Here is a 25,960-nt window from a genome sequence, read left to right as displayed (position 1 = left end):
TGTCTGTGACCTTTGACCTTGTGACGACCTTCACCTCCCCAAGGGACATCTTCCATCCAAGTTTGGTCACAAACGGACAAAGGGATCAAAAGTTATGAGCCATAAATGAAATGCGCCCTAAAAACTTAACATTGGGCCCTAAAAGTTCGTTGACCCCTGTCTGTGACCTTTGACCTTGTGGTAACCTTCTCTTCTACCATCACCCAAGTTTGATTGCCATTGTAGCAACATGTGCTGAGTTATGTGTGATAAGAGAGTCTTGCAAGTAAACTTAAACGTACGACCTCAAATGACCTTTGACCTTATCATGTGACCTCTTACGGCACCATTACATGAAGGTACCCCCAGTGCATCCATCACCCAAGTTTGATTGCCATTGTAGCAACATGTGTCGAGTTACGTGTGATAAGAGAGTCTTGCAAGTAAACTTTAACGTATGACCTCAAATGACCTTTGACCTTGTCCTATGACCTCCAACGGCACCATAACATGAAGGTACCCCCCGTGCATCTATGACCCAAGTTAGGTTGTAATCCAAGCAACTTATGTGAAATTATTTGTCAACAGAGAGTCTTGCAGGTTAACTTTAACATAGAAAAGAGAGTCTTGCACATACTCTTTAATATATGACCTCAAATGACCTTTGACATCATTACATGACCTCCGACAACACCATAACATGAAGATACCCCTAGTGCTTCTATCACCCAAGTGTGGCTGCCATTGCTGTAACAGTTGCCAAGTTATGCATCATAAGAGAGTCTTGCAGGTAAACTTTAACATTTGTGACGGGTGACAGACGACGGACGGACGACGGACGGACACCATTTGGATCCCTTAGTCTCGCCTTTACCTCCGGTGGGCGAGACAATAAAATTGAATGTCTGCTTTATAAATTATCCTTAAATCAAAATTAAAACAAAAATCACATGCAACTTACTGTAAGAAACTAATCCATACAACCATAAATGACTATCACACCTGTGACACCATATGGGTATATCATCCATTGTAATTACAAAGCATGTTCACACACACTGACAAAGAAAATAGAAGCACTAGGAGAGTGCAAACCCATTCAAAGGTCAGCAAGTCATGCTAAAAACTGTAAACGTATTCCTCAAAAATATCCTGGATCCAGATCATGATCCCAATCAACACCAAAAGCTAAATTACCTGCTCCTACAATACCACAATGGACCTATCCTGAAACCTGTATAAAGATTTTCTCTTGACTTTATAGTAATATTTCTAACAGACAAATGAATGAACAAAATCCAGGAAAAAACGTTGCTTTCTTGATATAGGTTAAAAAAAAAAAGAAAAAAAGAAAGGTATGAATTATAGGTTGTCTGAGCTCAACGCAGAAAAAGGCAGTCTGCCCTGTGGTTCATCTGTGCTGTCAGGCAGCTTGGGGTGCAAGCTGCTATAGCCCTTGGCTTTCCACCTTGCGGGGTGATACCTAGGAATGCTCTGGCAAGAACTCGCGAGCCTCTTTCAAACAGCCTGTATTCCTGTACTTGTTGATCATTTTCCTCCACTGTTCGTGCGTCTGGAGGAGATGCATGTTACCTGGTGATGAGACAATCCCATTGAGGCACCAATGTCAAGACAAGCATAATAATTTATGACTACAAAATATAATTCATAACAGCTCATGAACTAAAACAAAAGCATATAATTTACGAGTTAATCAAAACACATAACACTCTGCTGTGATCAAGACTCTATGCCAGATTATCATTTTCAGGACAGAAATATTCAAGTGTGAAAAACAAACAAACTAACAAACAAAACACTTAAAACACCAAAAACCCAGAACAGCAGCACTAACAAAACAGAAGCCTGGTGCAATCTAATGTATCAAAGGATCAGAGTGAAATTTCAGATGCTGCATGAGGCAACATGGGGTCTGTTAGTGGCTGAACAACCTACACCTTCATATTTACTGCACATCATGGACACTTGCTAAGCATTTGGACTAACATAGAAACTAGAACAATCAACTGCATCATGCAGTTGACTTGGATGTCTCCACCTTTTCATGTAATTTCACAAATATGTGTTGTTGTTCTTTCGCATACTGTTTCAACCCATAAAATAATACTAATATGAATGATAGCATGATAGAACAAGGAAAAGTAGAAATTACGCGGTGCGTAAAATATGTCCCCGCCGGAAGTAGCATTTAGTAGCAAAATGTACAATATCGGTAAAAAATCAAGGTCAAAGGTCAAAGAAGTCAAAGGTCAAAATTCTGTGTAGAAGTTTTGAAGCCCTCACCTAATGCCATCACAAAAAGCAAACGGAATCAAAATCGGGTTAGAAATGGCGAAGGAGTAGCATTTTGTAGCCAATGTACAATATAGGTAAAAAAATCAAGGTCAAAGGTCAAAGAAGTCAAAGGTCAAAATTCTGTGTAGAAGTTTTGAAGCCCTCACCTAGTGCCATCACATAAAGAAAACGGAATCGAAATCGGGTTAGAAATGGCAAAGGAGTAGCATTTTGTAGCCAATGTACAATAAAGGTCAAAAATCAAGGTCAAAGGTCAAAGAAGTCAAGAGTCAAAATTCTGTGTAGAAGTTTTGAAGCCCTCACCTAGTGCCATCACATAAAGCAAACGGAAGTGAAATTGGGTTAGAAATGGCAAAGGAGTAGCATTTTGTAGCAAAATGTACAATGCAGGTCAAAAATCAAGGTCAAATGTCAAAGAAGTCAAAGGTCAAAATTCTGTGTAGAAGTTTTGAAGCCCTCACCTAGTGCCATCACATAAAGCAAACGGAATCGAAATTGGGTTAGAAATGGCGAAGGAGTAGCATTTTGTAGCCAATGTACTATATAGGTAAAAAAATCAAGGTCAAAGGTCAAACTTCTGTGTAGAAGTTTTGAAGCCCTCACTTAGTGCCATTACATAAAGCAAACGGAATCGAAATAGGGTTAGAAATGGCGAAGGAGTAGCATTTTTTGAAGCAAAATGTACAATATAGGTCAAAGGTCAAGGTCAAAGGTCACAACTGAAATTCCGTGTAGAAGTTTCAAAGCTCCCATGTAGTGCTATCATATAAAGCAAACAGAATCAAAATTGGCTCATAAATGACAGAGAAGTAGCAAATTGAACATTTTGATCACACACGGACGCACAGACGGACGGACGGACGGACGGACGCACAGACGGACGGACACATGGACACACACACGTACGGAGCCCGTTTCATAGTCCCCTGCTCGAACTCGTTCGGCGGGGACAAAAAAGCAACAAACTATATTCAAAATTGAACAGATCATTTCTCAGATAATTTTGCTAGTGCAGTTCAAATTTTTTCAAGGGAAAGTATTCCACAAAGAAGGCTAATTATGAGAAAAATTTCTCTCCCCCACTTTGTATCAAACTTTGGAAGAACAAGTGCACCAGAGTTTTCATGATGTAACTATCTAGACAGAAAAAAAAAAATTATCAAAATGAATATATCATCCTTATTGGACTTTCCTAGCAAAATTTACAGAGACAGAAAATGACACCCATCAGCTAAAGATAGGCAAACTTTGACCTTGTCCTTTCACCAAGTCATTTCATTATAAACTACCACTGAACTTTACTAGCTGAACTTAAGCCTATGCTCACACCTTTGCGTTTCGAGCTTGCGTTCATCTGTGTATTGCCAGAACGCAGTCTAACGCAGCCCAACACAGCACTATGCAATGAAACGAGCTAATACGAGGTCAATACGCAGACTAACGCAGAGGCTTTGCGTTCTAGCTCGCTAGTTTGAAATTTTTTCAAACATCCGCAACTGAACGCAAGATCAAAATCCATACGAGCTAAGACGAGGGGCAACCAGCAAATGCGAGCAAGGACGAGCAAGGTACGAGCGACAACGAGCTGATTAACGGAGGCCAACGCAGCTTTACTTCGAATTGCGTTTCACTGCGTACGGTTGCAAAACCTGCTCGCTTCACCTCGCATAGCCTCGCTTTAGTTCGCATTACCACACGCTGTTCCTGGTACTCTGCTCGCATTAGCAAGGACCATTGCCGATGTAGCTCGCTACAATGCGAATCTAGCTCGTCCGCAGCTCGCTCTCTCTCGTTCATCCTCGCCTTACCTTGTTGCTCCTCGTTCCTGTTTGATGCTGCTTGCTTTAGCTCGTTATGACTGTGTATATATTTGCGAAAACAAAATCTAGTTACCGGTAGATTTAATTAAAATTCATTTAGTTGACATAAGAAACACAAATTGCTTATGAAGTCATGAAGTTTTTGTAATGATTGTGTTCTTTCAGCAACATCAGATCCAAACATATCAGATTTTAAAAACACCTCAAACTGTGTTTCCCGCTGTTATTGTAGGTTTTGTGGAAAATCTGTTTTTTTCTCGAATTGTATTACCACACAATGTATATCGCTGAAAAGTAATTTTTTTTTTAACACAGTAATATGCTCTGTTCAGTCCTCAACAACTGCAGGTAATTAGCAAGTTTGTCATTCCTGCTATAGTGACCACAGGCAAGCCAATTTGAAATAACCTGTAATGAAAATAATGTCTTGACCCAAAGTGACATTTAGGGTGACCCTATAGGGAAAAGTTTACTTCAGACCATGAAAACAACATCAGAATCGATTTCATTGACCCAGAAAACCTATAATACAGATTTTGAAAATGATTGTGAAATGTTTACCTTTTTTAAACAATGCAAGTGACTTTTGAATTTTAGATGATGGCCATATTGGATTTGGCCAATATGGCCGGAGGGCACCCTTCTTGGCACCCATCAAAAATTGAAATAGTATACGTGTATATGGTTTTGGCAACATGTGTACCAAATTTGGTGCTTTTGGAAGAATTTGAACCAAAAAGTCCTTTGTTCCCTCCGTAACTGTAAAATGTCAAAAATTTATATACCAGTGCAACTCTCTACGAGCTTATACGCAGCAGGGCGAACTGATACGCAGCGGATCGAGCCGAAACGAGCAACAGTTGTGTGGATGAGCAGTGAAACGAGGAGAAACAAGTTAATGCGAGCTGCTAGTGAGCTAGTGCAAGATGCTAGCAAGCAACGAACAAGTGGCGAACGAGGTACACGCGCAACGGGGCGAGCAATCTTCGTATTGAATTGTACTGTTACGAGCAAAAGCAAGCTGGAGCGAGGTGAAAAGCAACGCAACAATGTGACTGCTACAAAATATTTTGCCACGGAGTGCTGCGTTAGGCTGCTTTAAGGCTGCATTCGGCTGACACAGTTTTACGCAGCTAAAACCGCAAAGGTGTGAGCTGGGCTTTACGGCTGGAAAAATGACAATTTTGGCCAAAGTGCAGTGACTTGTCATAAAAAATAATTGTTTAATTTATATATATGCACATGTATGTCCTTCCTGCCAAATTATATATTCCATTATTCACAACTAGCGCAATTAATTTCTCAAAAGCATGTGTTTTTTTTTTGTGTGTTTTTGAAACCAAAGTTCAGTGGCCCTGAGGGATATTATCCAAAATTCAATCAGTGTATTCTAATACAACTCATGCAGCATACCTGAGCCAAGTATCAAGAAAAACTGTCAATGCTGATGCTGAAGTCATGTTAGCAAAGTGTGGGACATATGAACACATACGCAGCAGACATTAAGGCATAATGACTCCAGCACCCTCTGGGGAAAGAGACCTAAAGCTTTGTGTTTCAAATGCCAGACGAAAGGAGAGCAGACACACAGACAACAGAGGGAAAATTTTGCCTTCAGTGCAAACTTACCTACAATGATGAGGCCTCTTTTAGCTCGAGTGAGAGCAACATTCATCTGGTTCTCATCATTGATGAAGCCCAGGTGCTTGCGCTGCCATCCCTTGCTGGGCCACTGCTCAATCTCAATGCGTGGCATAGAGCGGACTGTGGACAGGATCACATAGTCCCATTCGCTCCCTGTCCAGCAGAAGAAAAAAAATGCACCAAATACAAATTTCCAAAACACTGCAGGTACAGTAGCTCCTCGCAATCTCGTGCCAAAATAGTTGACTGTTTAAAACTTGGAACTTCATCTTCATGTACAAAGGTAGATGAAATTCTTCTTCAGCTTCACTGGGACTTTTGAAACAAAATGTGTTCAGGCATGATATCACACATCAGTTTCTGTGACAGTGCTTGGAAGTTACACTGGAAGAATAATTCCACTCCTATAAGGATATATCTTCTCATACTTATTTAAGTTTAATACTACTGTACAACATACACATTGGTTCCCCTTTCCCGTAAGTCCTGGGATATGTTTTTCAACCACAGACGCAAGTCGTTTTTAAGGATTCGTGCCCATGTGTCTAAAAAATTTGAGTTTTCTTGTCATAGCCAACTATGATTAGGATTATATAGACTCAATAGGTAGAAACCTGGATAAACACTTACATGCGTATTGATATTTCTGCTGACTTAGTTTACTAATGCAAATAGATTTATTTACATTTTTCCTTCTGAGAACCTAACAAGCTATTCTGTACTCCTTACATACTCCTCATACAGTGCATTTTCATATTCATTATCTACATTACTTTGCATACATTCGTTGTTGCAATGCTGGGCAAACTTTAGGCAAGTTAGTAAAGTTGTGTGGAACAATCTCTGAGAAAAAGGCAAGCACTATTTTTTTTTTTCTTTTTGGTACAGTATGTTTGTAAACCAGTCAGTCCCCTCCCTAGGTATAACACTTACATACTGTACACAATGAACTCAGTTCATCCTGGGAGGTGTTTATGATCATTAAACACAACCTTAATTATTTGTTTCTAAAAAGTGAGTTGCATTAATGGAAAAGGATTCCCCACTGATGATAGACACACAGTCATCACACTCATCAGGTCGTATAAACTGCAATAAATCAGTGCATGCTGTCACTGGTTATGGCGTCAAAATCTGCATCTACACATGAACCTGTGACCACATTTCTACTTAACTACTAGTTCCAAAAGTAGTGGTGGCAAAAGTAGTGGTTTATTTTCTTTACGCACATTTTATTTTGCTCTATAAGTACAACATCCTCTTTCAGTTTCTAAACTTTTTTTTTTTGGTTTGGTTTGGTTTGGTTTATTTCTGCATTTTCTTTCTCCAAATACAATGACAAATGAAAACAAAGTGATACAGAGTATGCGAAGTATGCAAAAATAAAAGAAGGAGAGTTTAACAATTTCATAACAACATCTATTTGTTATGACATATGAATCAAAACAACGTATTAAGAAATACTGTATTCATGGACAAAGGAGAAATCAATACAGGGGACCGTCATAAGCAGAGCTTGGTGTGGATGAGGCCCTATCTATATTATGTAATACAAATATAATACAACACCAATTATATATCTACTCATAAAACTCTAATCTTAGTATCATACAAAACACATTTTCTTCAGACTTTGCTTAATTTGATGAGATAACTAACCTTGACTCTTCACGACAGTGCTGACCCTGATGTTACTGAAAGGTGCTCCCATGGTTTTGAGTTCATCCGTCAAGTGAGCGCACTGGAGCCGATACTGTGATAGGACCACAATATTTTCCGCTTTGGCACCACGGCGAACCATCTCGCGAACAATCCTCCGCTATAGATTCAGAACACATAGATAAAAATTGCTCCATTCACAAATAAAACAGCTTTTTTTTTTCTTTTTCAGACAAATTTGAGACTTAAGTAAAGGAGAATATGATGATGCTTTACTTCCACTTTCACCTCCAAATAGTAAAGAAAATGTGAATTACATATATCATCATTACTGAATACAGCCTTCATTGTACCAAAGAATTTAACATACACTGTTAAACCTTGTGAAGTTTGTTGGGATATTTCAGCAAAATGTGAATTTGACTTTATCCAATCCTTGAGCACACATCAAAATATAAAAGAATGCTTCCATTCAAAATTGTTCACAAACTCACTTATCTGGATCAGAAGAGCTGATCACAAATGATGTATTTGGTAGAAAACAAAGACAGGGTTTGTTACTAATGCTGGGGAGCACAATCATGTACTCTGAACAACACGACGCATTCTGCACCTAGAGGAAATCCTGTACTGTGTTTTGGTAGCAGAATTGCCAAGAAGTGTTTTGGAGCCTGTTAGGTTTTATGCTGGGATGCCATTAAGATTGTATGGGAAGGCCTGAATCTATCCACAGAGAGATAATAGCTACAAAAAGGAGCCACAAAAGTACTATCAGAGGCCGAACCCAGGCTTTTGCCTGAAAAGATATGTGTAATAGGGTACGTAAAATAATATCTCTAAATTCTGAATTGAACACATGTGAAAGGTACGATGTAAAAGGGTGATTTGAAACTGCTGACGTTAAAAACTTTTGAACTTATTGTATCAATCTTTTCATCATTTATGACAAAACATTCAATCAGTTTATCATTTCAAATACTCACAACATGTTTAATCTCCATGGGATTGCCTTTGGACATCTCACTTCCCTCGTCTGACTTCACCGATAGGGTTTCCTCTCGGCCACTGACATGGCAGAAGACACGGGGTGTGTCCCCTCTATTTGGCCAAATTCTCCATAGGGGGTCTCTGGAACGTTCAGTCACTGACCTATCCGTCTGTAGCTTGTTGTCGTAGAATGCCGATGATGGAAATTCACAGATCATCCGGTGCTGAAAATGTACATAATAAACCACATGGCACTGGGTCACAGAGTAATGCATTCAGATACAAAAGTAGAAATAGAATATTACAGATGAGCACACTTCTTTATGTTGTTATTCATCTACAACTTGCCAGCTGGAGCTTGCTGAATGGTTGTATTCATACTACAAATAATGGTCTAATTCTCTGTTTTAACAGAAGCCTTTCAAACTAGAGTTGCAGCAAAAACATCAGGGAATCGTCCCCCATAAAAACAGTCCCTGCTTAATGTTGCCCAGACGTGGTCATCAACTGCAGGGAGCTTGTAATCAATAATACAGTGGACTCTAACGAAGCCTAGTCCTCGGACCTGCAGTTTCCTTTCATTATTTCAAAATTTTGTTACAACCGAACAAATAAACAATAAAAAAGCACCGAGTCAGAGCGAATAACGTTGCGGCCTGAATTTTTACTTCGTTGTAACTAGAATTTGGTTATAACCATGTTTGTTATAACGGGAGTACACTGTAATAATCATCACCATCACTACCCATCATATCATCACCATCACTATCCATCATATCATCACCATCACTACCCATCATAAGTATTATTAGACGCCTGTTTGACTTTATATACACCTACTAGAAATTTGAGGTCATCTAGTGATCCGCTTCGTCTCACATACTCTGTTACTCGCACCTTAGCCGGTGATAGGACATTTACTGTGTCTGCTTCAAAGCACTGGAACAATTTACCACTTACCGTTAGACAGTCTCCATCAGTCAGTGTGTTCAAAAAAGCCTTGAAAACACATCTTTTCAGTAGCAACTAGTTCGTAGCTGTAACATTTATCCATTATTTTACATACTGTTGTATATGTTTTGAATTGATTGTAAGCGCTTTGGGCCTTGTGGGAAAAGCGCACTATAAATAATAGTAATAATAATAATAATAATAATATACAAATGATGCACAGGATAGAGTGTGTTAGTGTAGGCGTGGTGCACTCGAGGGTATTTACAATTGTGAAACATGCACGAGGCGAAGCCGAGTGCATGTTGCACTACATTGTAAATACCCGAGAGTGAGCTACGCCTCCACTAACGCCACAAAATAATCCTGTGCATCATTTGTTTTATAAAATGGGTCGAAACTTCGAAAACTAACATCATTTTTCAGCGTTTTTCATGTACCTTTGTGGGTCAAGACGTCCGAAGATGTTCGTCCCAAACATTTACGCACGTCGCACTCGCGGAAGTCCCGCACATACAGTATAAGTATAATGGGGGGTTGGGTTTCCGGTTAAGTTCCCGCATGAAAACTTACTTATTTTACATAGAATATGCACCCTTTACCTTAAAGACTTGATATAGACTCCTCATATAGGCCTACTAGACAACATACTCTGAAAACGGCGTGAGAATTAACCTGCTAAATCGTTGGATTTGCTCTTCAAAGTGACTACATGTACGCGTCCGGTCCCATAACGCTTGGTCTACTGTACTGTACAAAGTGTACGCTAGAGTATACGTACGTACGCCACACATGCTATGCACAAGGGAAGACAGGCCGGCCGGCCGGCAGCCCGAACTAGCAGTTGTTTACAGGATTGACAGCGCGTATGCATGCAATTCATCAAAGGAGCTGCCGCGCGCACAGACGATCGGCAATCTACCATAGGATTACAGGCAGTGCAATTGTACTGAAGTAAAGGAAGGAGGTGTGTCTCATTTCAGCACTTCCTATTGGCTACATTCTTGAACCCATTTTATAATAATTATTAACATGATCGCCATGATCATCACTGTAACTATCGCCACGAGAAGTAGAAACTTCACAATCAGTAACATCACCATCATCATCAGCACCATCAGCATCATCATCATCACCTCTATCGTCATCATAGTCATCATCCTTGTTATCATTACGTCACAATCATCAACATCACTGATGATAATCTGTATCAAAGGGGTAAGACCCTGATGTGATTAAAAAAAAAAAAAAAAGCCATACCATTCTGTACTGGATGGTCAACATCTTAGCCTTGTCCTTGTATTTCTCCAAGAGAGAGACATCCATTCCAAGAGCCTTTGCATTGGGCTCTGTGATGATGGACCTGGATTCACACATCAAAGTCACATACAGCCAATTAGGAATACAATTAGGAATGCCATTCAGGAACAATTGATTTCCTTTGTAAATTTGACTAATAACTGAAACAATTACAGATGCACTTCTGTGAATTACTTGTAATCAAATTTGTTGCTACGCAGAGACAAATGAAAAGAATCTTGCTGACTGGAAAGTAATTGTGTCAAGGACTGGGCCTGGGAATGGTTTTGAGTCAAGTGCCCCTCAAGGCTCATACCTCAGCTGCTTGTGATCACCGATCAGCACCACCTGTTTCGGCTTGTTGAAGACAAGTGGGATCATCGTTTCGGGCTCACTGCACATCCCTGCTTCATCGACGATGACCTGCATGGCCAAGGTGAAGGTTCGAATGCGGAACCCCCCAGACACATTACACGTACATAGCACAATGTCATGCTGCTGAAGCTCTTCCCTCTGGGGATTAAAAAAAAGGTTCCACACTTGAATGGCGGTACTTACCTTGTAAATCCTGTCTAAAAGAAGGTCTTTGTCCAGCCCGTCAGCAATATTTCATGTTCAGATTAAAAAAACAACAACCTTACACCCATACCAAAGATCTGTCTTTATAGTTAGGAGAGCTACACTAATCAAATCTTGATAATATAGGAGCTACCACTTGGTTACAAATAGCAATGAACCCGTTGTTTCTTGCATGCAAATGCCAGGCCCATAACTATTTTTATTAATCTTCAATAGTTTGGTTTGATGTATGTACATGTATCAGCCTGAAGTAACAGTCTCATATCTTCTTCATACCTACACTTGATTGTTTTTAACCTATTAGCTTCTATTAATACTAAGTTCAACATCATCCAACACACATGACTTTAGGGGCTAAAGAGAATGGACCAGAGAGACATGAATTGTGGTGTTACCATTGCTGCAGACAGAGTGGCTTTGTAACCCTTGACGGTGTCTTTGTAAACCTGGGACGTGTCTTTGACGCTCTTCAGCAAGTCGGCGAGTTTTCGCTCAAATGAGAGGATCTGTGCAGCGTAGGGCTTTCCTTCCTCTCGAATTTTGTAGTGTAGAGCAATGTCTGCCAGATCTGGGGGCATGTCGGCCTCATTCTTGGACCTCTTTGCAACATAGCCAGGTGCCCCAGGAATTGGGAATGCCTTGCGCTCGATGATCTCACCGTAGACACGAACGATTGAGACAGTCTGGAATGTCTTCAAGTATCCTGTTATGATTGTTATCACATGGACAATGTCAGTCATGATGCAGGGTGAATCTACAAGTATTATATTTGTAGACTAGACATAACATAGCCTGTCCAAGATATCTTTGAAGTGAGTAAGAATAAATTATAGAATTCTAAGCATTTTAGCAAATATTAATAAAGTCAGGCTGACTTTGTAAAAGTTGGATCATGAGGGTTATGCTTGTTTTACACATACACTGTATGTGACCGCCCAGCTCAAAACAATATGTCATTTGGCTTGACGGACTAAGAGTTTTATAGTTTGTCTTACCTGGGAGAGTCATCTCTCCTCTATTTCTTGTCAAAATTTGATGGCTTGAAACAAAACCAAAAGCAAGATAATACCAGTTTTTCTGAACAATATTGTCTTTCGTTAGGCGCCGCTTTCTCTGAGATTTTCACAGACACACTATCTCTGCACAGTAAGCTCAAGTGATTCTAGTCTCATTTTACAAAATCCTCTTTTCTCCCTTTTCTATCAAATTGCATCTCTTAACCCTCTATTATTCTAATCACCTTTTGAATGTGTTCAAATTATCAAATTTAATATCAATTTAGAACTTAGAATTTAGTGGAAATTCGTTTTGGTTTACTTTTTGTGGGTTTTGAGATGGGTGATCACATATTTGCATTCACTTGCATTTTAGTAATAGATTGAAAACATTATACCCTCTATGGACAGATTCTGCAGTGGTAATGTCAAACAGCTAGTCACATATTAGATAGGTACCGGTATAAGCATTTTGCAACCCACCCCACAACGCAAGTGTGACTGTCTGCAAATGGGGGGGGGGGGGATAAAAATTATTTGGTCTTTAAGGTCTTTCTTCTTTTTTTTCATTCAAAGTACCAGAAATATTGTAATGAATGTCATTTGCTTGATGTTATATCAAACCACACACACAGGAACTTTGGAAACATTCAATACATCTAATGATGAGTAAATCATATCAGAGTGATATATCAGCTTCGAATCGCTGAACAACTGCATAAAGTGAGATTGACAGACTCAGAAATACAGATGAAAACAAATATGGACGTACTAGCCACAACATCCACAGACTTGTTTGAGGGTCCACAGTAGAGCACTTGAGGTCGTTTGTCACCTGTCTGCAGCTGTGAGTTAATGCAGGAGAAGAAGTATGCAAGGTAGGCCCCAGTCACTGTTTTGCCAGTCCCTGTGAAGACACAGCATTACTTTACGGTGACAGGATTTACAATGAGTGCTTTAATTAAAGGGTGGATGACTTGTGGTTTAAAATCTGAGGGCAACCTATGAGCAAGATATGTCCAGTTGAAGACAAGTGATGGAAAACTATCAGATCACTGAGAACAGGGGTAGAGGGACAGTTTATGTACAATTAAAAACAGTTTTAATGTTCTGGTGTAATATGACAGTCAGTTGGAAGTAAACAAAAAAAAAAAAAAATGATGCCGTATGATATGTTGGCCACTTCACTTTAAGAAAGCTCGTATCAGAGATGCCACATGTGAAACATACAATATCTACAGTCATGGAGCAAATCTAACATCTTCCTATGAGGATTTATACATAATTATCACTGCTACAAAGGCATTTGTGACCCGCGACAACGGTTTCAGGCAAAAGTCGCAAGAGCAAAGTCCCTCCTAGGCGGGGCACAAAGATTTTTACCATAATTTTTGTCGATTTGGGTTTTTTGCAGAAATCGAATCTTTGATATGTTTTCTACATCTACACTAAATTTCATAGCATAAAACTACGTCTTTCCTATCGAAAATGGAATTTTAAGCACCCCATGTTGAATCGCACTCGTCAGTTTCGAGCTTCTTTCGAACGCCGCGCCAATATCCCCAGCGTTGCTACGGCGCAGGGTCTCACATGCGATTGGCTGGTGCGTCGCACACATTTACATAATTCGGCTTTCGGAGACACCAGTTGCAGCGTTTTGGGAATGCTTTGTCCATGCGTGCATGATTACAATGTACATGCTCCATTGTTCTTGCTATAGTGGTTTATACGCTCGTTCTGTAGTGCGTGCTCTTCGTTTGGCTTTCTACCCAAACTATTCTACCGCAATGTTCGACAACGGAAGTGAAACAAAAAATCATGTAGCACGACATAATCGTGTAAAAAGAAAAAAAAAAGTCTACTTGTACATGTAGTAAAAATTATGACAGCAGACTGACTCAAGGGAAGGATGATGAGAGGAAAGGAGAGGTCACATGTAACCTGTTATATTGAAATACTACACATCAAGATCGCACCAAACTAACGAGTCGTACGTGTTTGTTTGTTTGTTTTAATATAATCAACACCACCGATCAAGGCAACATATGCACGGCTTGTAAAAACAAATCAAAAAGGAAGCGTGACCCTTGCCAGCTCTGGCATTTTTCTGCCTTCAAAAGGGTCGCCAATGATAAAGTCAAATCAACAACAATGAAAACGCGATTTGTAAATGTGTGGATTCGCCACCCGCTCCTGTTACATGCACCAGATCATAGCGTGTGGATGCCATTGCGTAATGCGTGCACCATACACATGTACACCATACGTGCAATTATCGTATCTGCCATCTTGAAAGACGTACTGGTAAAACGAACCCGAGCGAACCGCATTGTTTTTCGGCTCCATACGCTGAGCTCCGAGGAAGGGTGCCCAGGAAATTTGACTCTCTCAGTGAGCCAATCAGAAGGCGATGTGGTTGCTAGAGGCGGAGCTTCACATCGATTGGCACCATCGTACGGATGGGTGATTCTCACCTCGCATCGCCGCTCGGATATTGTCTTTGAGTAAGAGGTGAATCTTCAAAGCCCGTTTTCTCGCAATTTTGTCTGGCTAACAACTTAAAAAGTGCATTTTATTTCGCTTTCTATGCCCACTTATGGTGCCGAAGAATACAAGTGTTTTATATCAATGCAAAGCTTAGGAAATGGGCAATGTGATTCAGTGAAAAAATGAATTTTCAAAATGCCCGACTTTTGCCTGAAACCGTTGTCACGGGTCACATTTTTTTTCCAGGCAAATGCTGAGTTAAGCAAAAGTTTTGTGGCACACTCCAGTGTCAATGAACAATCAGACTTGCAGAAGTCCTTTATGCCACTTACCTGGTGGTCCTTGAATGACAGAGAAGGTGCTTCGCAAGGCTTCTTTCACTGCCTCCTGCTGAGATTGATTCAATGGCTTCAGGCTTGTATCTGGTACCCGAAGGTTCTGTATGCCTTTGGCCAGGTCTAGAAGCCTTGCTGTTGTGGTGGCTTTAAGATTAAAACAGATCAGAGCATCAAGATAAGCATGTCAAACTGTTATCTTACTGATCAGAATTGATGAAGTGCAATGCACTGCCTTAAAATAATAATAATTATAATAAAAAATCTGTAAAGTCAGTATGTCTTTTTCCCCAAACAGTTGCAATGCGTAATCAGTTACTGAAAATCAGATCCATGCACGTGTGACTTGTGCATGCACACTCCCTAATGTTCACCCACCTAAATACAGCCAAGATCTCATGTATACATAGGCATCCAATCCTTGCTATCCAAGGGTCTAGCCATACAACCAGGTATATGTGCTTATAACCCAATGCACAGGCTAGTGCTGCGTTTACACCAAGTTCCCGGAGGTCAAGGCAGTCACGTTTCAAACCACAGTGAACAAACCGGGATGGATGTGAGACAATGCAGGGGGACGGGATGGGTAAACGTGACAGGCCATAATTGCCGGGGATGCTGTGTCAAATTTTCAAACTGTCAACAGATTTGCCACTGCACAGTCCCACTGCTAAAGAGAAGCTTCATAGGCCGCACCAAAATGGGGTGAACTTAACAAAATGTGACAGCACGTCACAGGGCTTAAATAAAACTTGGGTGGTCCGTACTGGGACGCGATGGAAAATACTGTGTAGTATAGCCAGACCAGACGCTGTAAGAACAACATTTGATAGCTACATCCACATGTTCACCAGAGTGAGAACTGGAATGAACAAGACTAGAATACAGAGAGAAAAAAAAATAAGAGAACATCTCATCTATCAATGGCGAACTACTTTTCAGGCAAACTGGCCTGCCGTATTCCCTGGGAACATGGTGTATATGTACATAGTAGCATAATGGTTATCATGACGAAAGACTTGCAAACTATTTTCTTTATAATTCTAAAATCAATTGTAAACTGCTGAGCTTGCTGACTAGTCTTATTTCATGACACACATGACTTTGATACTATATCTCTATCTCTCACCACCATTACCACTCTGAAAAGTTCTGAACTTTCAAAAGTAGCACGATCATTCATGCTGTAATACTTTTAAGATAAGGCAAACTGAATTTTCAACATATAAAAGGAATACTCAAAACTCACTTCTGTCGATGCCATGTATGGCAGGCTTATGAGGTCTCTGTAATGCGATGTCTTTGACTAATTGTGGTGCTTTGGACAGGGCAACTATCGCTTGTTCCAGACGTCTATGGAAAGAGCAAAGAAAAAATAGAAAATATGTGAATGGTTCTCACAGTAATAAAATAGAAAATAATAAAGTGAACTGTGCCCAAGGATACCTTGCCAGAGCCACACCATTAAACCAAAGTAAATAGTTTATGAACTCCATGCGACACTGGCACAGATGCATTCATTTCATTCCCATTTTGTGGCATAGTGTGGTTTGCTCTGGCATAATGTAGACCACATTGCGAAGTGGTCCACCATGGCACAATTCCTTTCTCAGTTTGTTCTGGATCTAGATGGCTCATTGTTCTCAAACAGTAAATAACACCATGGACTTGTACATGTACATTATTCAACACTGATGCTTCCTATTTGCTTGTTATATCTTTAGTACAGTGGCTATATAGAATTGAGACTTTGTAGTTGATGAAAGATCAAAGGAATATGCAATGTCTAAAAGGACATACAACTTTATTCAAAGTGTGCCAGCCTGTTTGTTGTATTGATCATAGTGGATACAACTCCCACCTCTACATCAGAGGACCAGAGTTTGGTTCCCACCCAATATGCTTACGTCCTAGGAAAAGATGTTTTTACCTATCATGTCCCTCTCACCCAGGTGTATGGGTATCTGGCAACATTAGGGTAATAATAATGGCAGGAACTCTGGTAGAGCATTGGCAACACTGAAGAGGCTACCCTGGATGAATAAGACCTTATTATCATTATTATCATTGTGATCCACACAACAGTTTTTCCCTTGTGTTGATCAATTTGTCAGCTCTCACTTAGGTTGTAACTGGTTGCTGCAGCGGAGAGTTATGACCAAGACAAATAAAACAGTCTTGAAGGTAACTTTTAACATGTCCGTGACTGTTAAGCATTGCCTGAGCATATAACTCTAAGGCACCATACCATGAAGTTTGCAAAAGTGCACTCTTGACCTCAAATTCTGACTCTGTCTGGGAGTAAAGGTTGTGAACATTCTTGTCACAGAGGAGTCTTTCAACCAAAATTTAATCCATGACTTTTATGACCTTTAACCATACAATATGATGTCAGAAAGCAAACATTACATGAAGGTTCTTTGCGTGCATCTATGATCAAAAGATGGCAGATGGATGGGGATGAATGAAAGAATGCAACTTTAATCTCTTAGTCCCTAAGTGGTTGAGTTAAATACTGTCGTCATGTGTATGATTTTTGGAACACAATTGATACACAACAATGACATGATATTGCAGGTGTGCACCATAAGATTTTTCTACCATTGCATCACAATCCACAAATGCAAAAGCCTACAATAATGCCATTCAAATATGCAGAGAATACCAGAAAAATGCACAGACAGTATTACATGGACAGAGCTCAGGGTAGCTTCTCACCTGTCTGGCTCAGGTTTCAGAATCATTTCCACAGAGCTGGCCAAGTGTCTTTTGTCATCAAGGAGATCCTCAGGAAAAGGTGCTGATGACTGGTGGATGACAAATTCTACAGGAAGCCTCAATGGAACATCTTCTTCCTCGGCAATGTTATGTTGTTCCCTGTTACGCCTCAACTTAACCTCCTTAATTCTGCAAATCTCATTCACTCGCGCAGGATCTGTCTTCTCCAAGCAGCAGTGGGCAACAATTGTTTGTTTGCTCCATGCATCTCTGTTGAAGGGGCCAATGCTACCCTTGTTCTTGTCGTACCGACTGATTGCAAGCTGGGATTTCATCCTGACTTTGCGGTCAATGCAGACACACAGGTAGTGATATTCATTATTCAACACACCGTGTTTGACGAAAATGCGGATGCTATGCTTCTCAAGGAAGTCCTCAGATAACTCAAAATAGCCAGATATTTTGCCCTGGTTTTCTTTCCATTTGATTGGTACATTCTGAAGGATGACTGTGTCATCATTGCCAATGGAGCTGTTGGCAGTCACCATAGACAGCATCTCTTGCCACTTGTTTCGATAGCTTGTGATGGACTTCTCCCTGCCTGGAATCTCCCGAGCTATTCTGGCAAAGCAGGTAACAGGTGAAGAACGATGCTCAGTACAGAAACCAACCTTTGGGCTTATGTGGAAGAGCTGAATCTGAGGTACCAGCAAACCTTTGAGCACCTTGGAGTTCATCTGGAGCTTACAAACATCACCTGCCTTATACGTCCTCTCAAAAGATACCATCTCAAGGACCTGTGTGTCTGATCTATCTTCTTGGGTACTGCTGCTAAAGGGATTGGCATCATGTCGTCCATTGGCATCTGCAGTCTGAATAGCAGTAACAATACCGTCATTATTTCCTTCCTTGATAGCCTGGATGATAGCTTGCCAAATTTCTGCAGGGATACTGAAGACAGGAGAAGAATACTCTATCTTTGCTGGAGATACTGCAATCCTTCTCCTAGTGGTATCATACATCCTTGTCTTCCACTTCAGTTTCACACCCTCAGACTCTACTTCTGGCTTCTCTGCAGGTTTCAGATGGCTGAAAGCAACAGCCCTATGTCCGCTCAGTACATAGCTGCGATATGGCAAGTACATCATCATTGACATCTCATTAAAGCCCTCTATGAAGGAACTTGTCTGCAGAGGAGCTTCTTTGAGCTTCAGAGCCAGCTTAAGTGACAAAGTCTCCTTGTTGAATCGCTTGGATCTGGCATTCTGACTATTGCAGTGGTGTGTGATGTCTGCCATTTCTCTTGGCGAGTATGGGCTTTGGCTACCTTCTATTGCAGCAGCAAGCATTCTGTGCACCACTATATCCATGTAACGTCGAATTGGTGATGTAAAATGGCAGTATGCTTTTCGCTTCAGGGAGTAGTGTGATCTCTTATCAGTCCCTTGTTGACTGGTTGTGTCAATGTACTCAGCAGACTCCATGATGCGGTGGTAATAAGACAATGCAAGTGCATGGTGTGGATGGTTGCTGTCTTGCAGTACCAGATTTATAATGGTCTCCATGTCCATTGGGCCTTCAGTCTCTTGCATAAGTCGATGCACTTCTCTCCACACTTCGACAGCAACAGCCATTGGATTATCCTGACATTCAATATCAGTGTCAACTTCACTGCGATCAGCATGCATTGAGAGAAGGACACTGTTGGCTATTGCTTTATGAAAACGGCCCTTCCATGCCTCTACCTGCCCCTGAGATGGTGCTAGCTGTCTTCTGAGAGGAGTACACTCAGGAAAGTTTTCAAGAATTTTCTTCGCAACACTTTCATTTGCCAACAGCATGAATTCCTCAACCAAGCTGCAGGCATGAGGATGGCACACTGCTCCACCTCCATCATCGTAACATTGGTATATTCTCCAGCCATCCTCAAGACGGTGGCTTCGACAACATTGAGCGAGCCTATGTAGGCATTTTATCTGTGCTTCCACTTCACAACCTTGATGACTGCTTCCCTGAATGATTGTCTCGGTCTCTTCATAGGTCAGTCTCTGGATTGATTTAATCACAGATCTAAAGAACAGTGGAACTGCAACTATTTGCCCATCCTGGTCCAGAACAAGTCGGACTGTAAATGCCAACCTATCTTTACCTGGGAGCAAGCTGCAGAGCCTTGTGCTCAGCTCTGTGGGCAGCATGTGGAAACAGTTCACGGGAAAAGGATGGTAGAAGGTTGTGCCACGCTCGTATGCTTCCTTATCAAGGGCACTATCCTTGGTGATGAAGTACGTCACGTCAGCAATGTGTATGTCAACTTGGTATCTATTTCCAGGAAGCTGGATTATACTGATAGCATCATCCAAATCTATAGAGTCAGGAGGATCGATGGTGAAGACTTTTTGGGCACGCAGATCTTGTCTAGACATAAGCTCTTCTTTTGGAATGGTCCAGTCTTCTGGATATTTTCTGTGAACTTGTGTATATTCCTCTCTAATTCCATGTACAAGTTTCAAGATGTGCAGGCCTCTACGCTGTGTATCTCCAGGTAACAACTCCTCAGTGACAATTCCAAAGGGATACGGGGTACGTTTGGCCCAATGCAAGTACTGAACAACAAAGAGTTTCTGAGCTCTTTCATAGTAAGCAACTCTCACTTCATGTGAAAATGTAAAGTCCTTTTCTTCTCTTGCATCTTCTGTTACAGCCATGTAGACTGTTACTTTTGCCTCACTGCACTGTCCATTTCTAGGATTTGGTTTCCCAACTACGAACAGTTTTGGACATGAGCGATCAACTGGCACCATGATATTGACATTGTGAGGATCCAAGTAGCACACCAATTTCCGACCTTTAAGGTCCCCGTTGCGTTCAACAATACCTGTCACTTTTCCATAGATCATCTTGTCTTCTTCAACGTTGGCTTCATCGTCATATTCCTCATCCTCAATATCCTCCATGACCTCCACTACTACTTTGTCTGTGTTTAAAGCCTGGCCCCGTCGCCTCCTACTGGTGATAGAAATGACATCCCCAGATTGTCTGTCATGTGGAATGGCAATCATACGCCCAGTTACCTCATGGATGAAGGTACAGACTTTGTATTTCTCAGGGTTTTTGACTGTCAATTCTAAAAGTTGCTCTACAGATCCCTCATGTAAATCATCATGTTGAATAGTGTCATTCTCATCGTCAGATGCGTAAGCATCTTCACACCTTGTCCTGGGAGCTTGTCTGCTTTGATTTCTTCGCAGAAGAGCAACATGTCCATGCCTCTCAACCATACGTAGATTGTTCAAATGATACTCCCTGCCTCGGTCACCAGCTGCCACTGGGGTTTCTTGTGCATGTGCAGGGCATGGTTCCTGCAGTGATGTCTGTGGCACGTCTGGCATTCTCTCACGCTCTTGGAGGCCAGTATCATCAAGATCATCTATGGATTCCAGTTCATATGGTCTGCTTCTCCTTTGCTCAGCTCTCTCATCTTCTAGCATCTGCTCTCTCAGATCTTGAAGCCATTCCTGTCCCCTCAGCTCTTCAGCGTCCTCATCCGGTTTATCACGCAGTGTGCCAGTGTCCTTACTTCCTTGGCGACAACCAGGAATTGCAACAGCACGAGTCACAGATATTGCAGCAGCTCCTTTGTTCTGTGAAACACCATGCTGACTAGATTTGTAAGTCTTGGACCGAGGATTAAAGGGACGTGCCTTTGGATTCAGTAAGTGTTTAGCTGCATCAATCTGCCTTGTGATTTCTGCAAAGGTGAGGTCATTTGGCAAAAGGCCTTCCTTGTCCTCACATGTCTTGATGTACCTCGTCCATGTTTTTTGGCACTCTCCGACTGAACACAGTGCCACTGGATCTCCAATTACAACAATCAGGGACTTGGCACGTGTGAAAGCTGTGTTCAAGAGTCCTCGGTCAGAGAGAAAACCATACCAGTATCTGTTTCTCACAGGTCCCCTACCACCCTGGCGTATGGCAGTGATGTCAATATTGTTCAGAGTGGATCTTGTGCGAACCGTACTGATAAACACCGCACGATACTGTTTTCCTATGGGGGAAAAGAGAGGGAATAAACAATTTCCAAGAAATAGATCAGTTGCATCCACACCATATCATAGGCCATGAAACTGCTTACACAGAAACAACAGATCTAAGTTACACTCCCTCTTCCACTCAGAACCACCTGCATACATCATCAATATTCTCTCCTTAATATGATTTTTTTTTTATTTACTTCTATGCATCTTACCATGTCACTTTCCCATCGCACAATCCTAGCCGACTTTTTTTGGGCGGGAAAAATACATTTTGAGCCAAGGTCAGAAACTTTTGACCTTCACTCTTGACCTTTACCCCATCATTTCACCCAAATCATTCATTTCATCATTCCAACAATAATTACTGGAAATAATTGGCCAAAGTTATGGCTGGGATGACATTTGTCACCAAAGTTTACCGATCTTAGGTCACTGACATTTCACATCTGTCATTTCATCCCAATTGTTAAATAATTCTTATAATTCCTATCTTTACCAGTACACATGCATATAACATAATGACTGGTCATTCAGTGCTAAAATTATAGCTGGGAAATGGCATTCACAGATACAGTGATGTTACCTTTGATGGTGATTTATAACCTCTCACTACTATCTTTTCATGTAGGAATTGTATCCATTGTCTCCAAATATACTGCAACCATCTTCAAGGATAGATACTGTACATAATCATACAATACTTGACAAACCGATAGAGAATTAGCAAACACATTAGCAACAAATTTAATGAAAAGCATTTGAGATACATTTATATTTGATACTAAGAACATTATTTGTTGAAGTAATCACTGAATACCACTGCCAAAATTTATTGACATTCAAAAGGGTCTCCATGTTTGGTTATTTTCGGTTGATTTGGGGCATGAATCTCCTCTTAGAGTGTAGTCTCTTTTGACTTGAGATGAGCTACCAATGACATTACCATACCTTGCACATTCTGCACTGTCTCCACTGTCACTGCATGTAGACCACGCTTTTTCATCTCAGATCTTATCAATTGCACCTAGTGGTAAAAAGGAGTTACAAAACAACTTTCACAATACTCTAAAATACCTCTATTAACACAACTAAAAGCTCAGAGAAGTTTTACTGGAATCAGACACAAAAAGCGAGCTTTAGAATTTCAAAGTCTCGCACATTTTCATGAATATTGATAGGGGTTACAATGACATGGTCAAATTAGATGATGCGATATTTTCATCGCCTTTTTAAAAAGTCTCCTATGGACCTGCATATTAACATAATAAACTAGCAGCTCTCCCTTGTTTTACCCTCATGGCACTCTAAGTGAAGCAAACTTATTAAAAAATCTTGAGATTTAGAGATTTCTACAGGCCTCTTGGGCAGCATCCTTCTGCTCTCGGGTATTTGGGGCCCCTTTCATGGGGGAACCATCATTTGCACAAACAGCAATCCTCTCCCCCACTGATGATACCTGCTTGTTCGAATGATATAAAGAAAATTAGCTATAATTAAAGGTATTTGGGTCTCACTCCAGTGGATTCTAGGGGGCACTATATTTCCCTCTTCTCCCCCCCCCCCCCCTCTCAATTGATATTTCCTTCCAAGTTTGGTAAAAATCCAGCCATCTGGTTTCAACAAGGTAAAATTGGAAAAATGTTTAATAAGGCATAATAGATGTCTCATTGCAATAGCCCACTTCAGGCATTCATCTCAGGTAAGCTAAAAAAACTAGAAAAGCCCTCTGAGAGTGCAGACCTCCACCAAGCAGCTTATTTCTACCCATAACAAGCCAAGTGCCATAATGTGTCTCACCCATTCGTGTACAAGAAATTGTACGCGAATGGGATATAACATAAAACTAGAAATGTCGCTATGGCGACTGGTATGCCTCCGCCATAATGCATGATTCTCCTAATAGGTCAAGATAGTACATGTGGACAATGTGTGATTACATTTTCACAAAATTGGCAAAATATTAAAACGACAAGTTTGTCACAAATGTGTTAAATGTTCACCTTCCTTGACCTACAGTAGGTTTAATTGGATGAATAGGAGAGCATGTATTTGGGAGTTAAGGACTTTAACTTGACTTTGACCCATTCATATGTTTATGCATTGAGTTATTTTCAAAGTACGGAGAAAAAGTGCAATTTCTGCATTGAATAGTAAATTGTTACCATTTTCATCTGGCCTTTGACCCTAGAATTCATAAAACAATCACTGTCAGGCAGAACATGCATAAATATGTAGTACGTTTCAAGATAACTTGAGCCACTTCCGAGATATGACGGAAAAGCTTATTTCAGCACTTTCACTTGATCTTTGACCTTTTGACCTTTGAGGCAAAAATAAATTTAAAGAAAAAAAAAACTTTTCCAAAGAATCTCTATTAGGTTATGCATGCATACACCAAGTGTAAAAAAAAAATAATCCTGCCAGCATTGCATAAACATGACAGAAATAGTAAAATTTTGAAGTGTTTCCCTTGACCTTTGACCCCTGACCTTCGACCCCATGAACCTCAAATTTTCTAGATAATCACTGCCAGTCAGTACATGTATATATACTATGTTCCATGAAGATAACTTGAACAATTTCCAAGGTACAGAGAAAAAAGGTGAAGTTTTAATACTTTTACTTGACCTTTTGACCTTTGACCTTTGACCTCATGACCCAAACTTTCACCAGAGAATCTTAATTGGGTAATACATGTATACACTAAGTTTCAAGAAAATATCTTCAGGCATTGCATAGATATAGTGGAAATAGTGAAATTTTATGTATTTGACCTTGACCTTTTGACCTTTGACCTTGAGCATGTGCACCCAAAAGTTGATAGGCACAACTTCACCCCCTAATACACATACATGCCAAGTTTCATTAGGATACCTCAAAAGGTTTTGATAGTTACCCTGTCCACAAAATTCATTACGGACAGACGGAAGGACGGATGGACGGACGGACGGACAACCAGAAAACATAATGCCTCCGGCACCACTTTGTGGCGGAGGCATAAAAAGAGATATAACAGATAAAAAGAGACATAAAAGAGTAAAAATTTACGGCAAAAAAGAAACGTGCCAAAAAAACTTAAACATTGAGCCCTTAAAGTTTGTTGACCCCTGCCTGTGACCTTTGACCTTGTTGTTACTATCCACTCCCAAAGAGACATCTACCATCCAAGTTTGGTAACAAACGGACCTATGGATCAAAAGTTGAGACCCATAATAGAAACGCGCCATAAAAACTTTACATTGGGCTCTAAAAGTTCGTTGACCAATGCTTGTGACCATTGACCTTGCATGTGGTGACCATCCACTCCCCAAGGGACATCTACCATCCACGTTTAGTCACAAATGGAGTTATGGATCAAAAGTTATGACCCATAATAAAAATGCGTCGTAAAAACTTAACATTAGGCTCTAAAAGTTCGTTGACCCCTGCCTGTGACCTTTGACCTTGTGGTGATCATCCACTCCCCATGGGTCATCTACCATCCAAGTTTGGTAACAAACGGACCTATGGATCAAAAGTTATGACCCATAATAGAAACGCGCCATAAAAACTTAACATTGGGCTCTAAAAGTTTGTTGACCCCTGCCTAGGACCTTTGACCTTGTGGTGATCATCCACTCCCCAAGGGACATCTACCATCCAAGTTTGGTCACAAATGGAGTTATGGATCAAAAGTTATGACCCATAATAGAAACGCGCCATAAAAACTTAACATTGGGCTCTAAAAGTTCGTTGACCCCTGCCTGTGACCTTTGACCTTGTGGTGACCATCCACTCCCCAAGGGACATCTACCATCCAAGTTTAGTAACAAACAAACCTATGGATCAAAAGTTATGACCCATAATAGAAACGCGCCATAAAAACTTAACATTGGGCCCTAAAATTCATTGACCCCTGCCTTTGAGCTTTGACCTTGAGGTGACCTTCAAATATGGTAAAATGTGAAACTTTGTATGACCACTCTTCCCTCGAAGTTTGATAGCAATTGAAGCCCAGAGTAAAGAGTTATTGAAGTTTTTGTAGCGTTACGGACAGGCGACGGACGGCAGCCGGACGGACGGACGGACAACAGATGGACGACGGACGGACAGACGCCGCAGGCGATCCCTTAGTCTCCCCGCACCTCCTGTGGGCTCGACAAAAAGAGGCTGCA

General features: G+C 40.8%; 1 protein-coding gene across 1 annotated transcript in view; it reads right to left on the bottom strand.

Annotated features, from left to right (window-relative positions):
- Positions 1-1,462: 1,462 nt before the first annotated feature.
- The window catches only part of LOC140235525 (3'-5' exoribonuclease HELZ2-like), a 74,376-nt gene continuing 49,878 nt past the window's right edge, over positions 1,463-25,960 (bottom strand). The window contains exons 24-35 of the mRNA XM_072315548.1: positions 22,755-22,830; positions 17,770-21,817; positions 16,301-16,404; positions 15,049-15,198; positions 13,002-13,136; positions 11,630-11,937; positions 10,972-11,168; positions 10,617-10,719; positions 8,402-8,629; positions 7,419-7,578; positions 5,745-5,912; positions 1,463-1,572 (exon numbers count right to left, since the gene is read on the bottom strand). Of these exons, the coding sequence (XP_072171649.1) occupies positions 1,463-1,572; positions 5,745-5,912; positions 7,419-7,578; positions 8,402-8,629; positions 10,617-10,719; positions 10,972-11,168; positions 11,630-11,937; positions 13,002-13,136; positions 15,049-15,198; positions 16,301-16,404; positions 17,770-21,817; positions 22,755-22,830 (5,787 nt within the window). The remainder of the gene's footprint in view (positions 1,573-5,744; positions 5,913-7,418; positions 7,579-8,401; positions 8,630-10,616; positions 10,720-10,971; positions 11,169-11,629; positions 11,938-13,001; positions 13,137-15,048; positions 15,199-16,300; positions 16,405-17,769; positions 21,818-22,754; positions 22,831-25,960) is intronic.

This window comes from Diadema setosum, chromosome 11, assembly GCF_964275005.1.
Source record: "Diadema setosum chromosome 11, eeDiaSeto1, whole genome shotgun sequence".
In the NCBI taxonomy this organism is placed as follows: Eukaryota; Metazoa; Echinodermata; class Echinoidea; order Diadematoida; family Diadematidae; genus Diadema; species Diadema setosum.
This window is presented reverse-complemented; position numbering and strand designations above follow the sequence as displayed.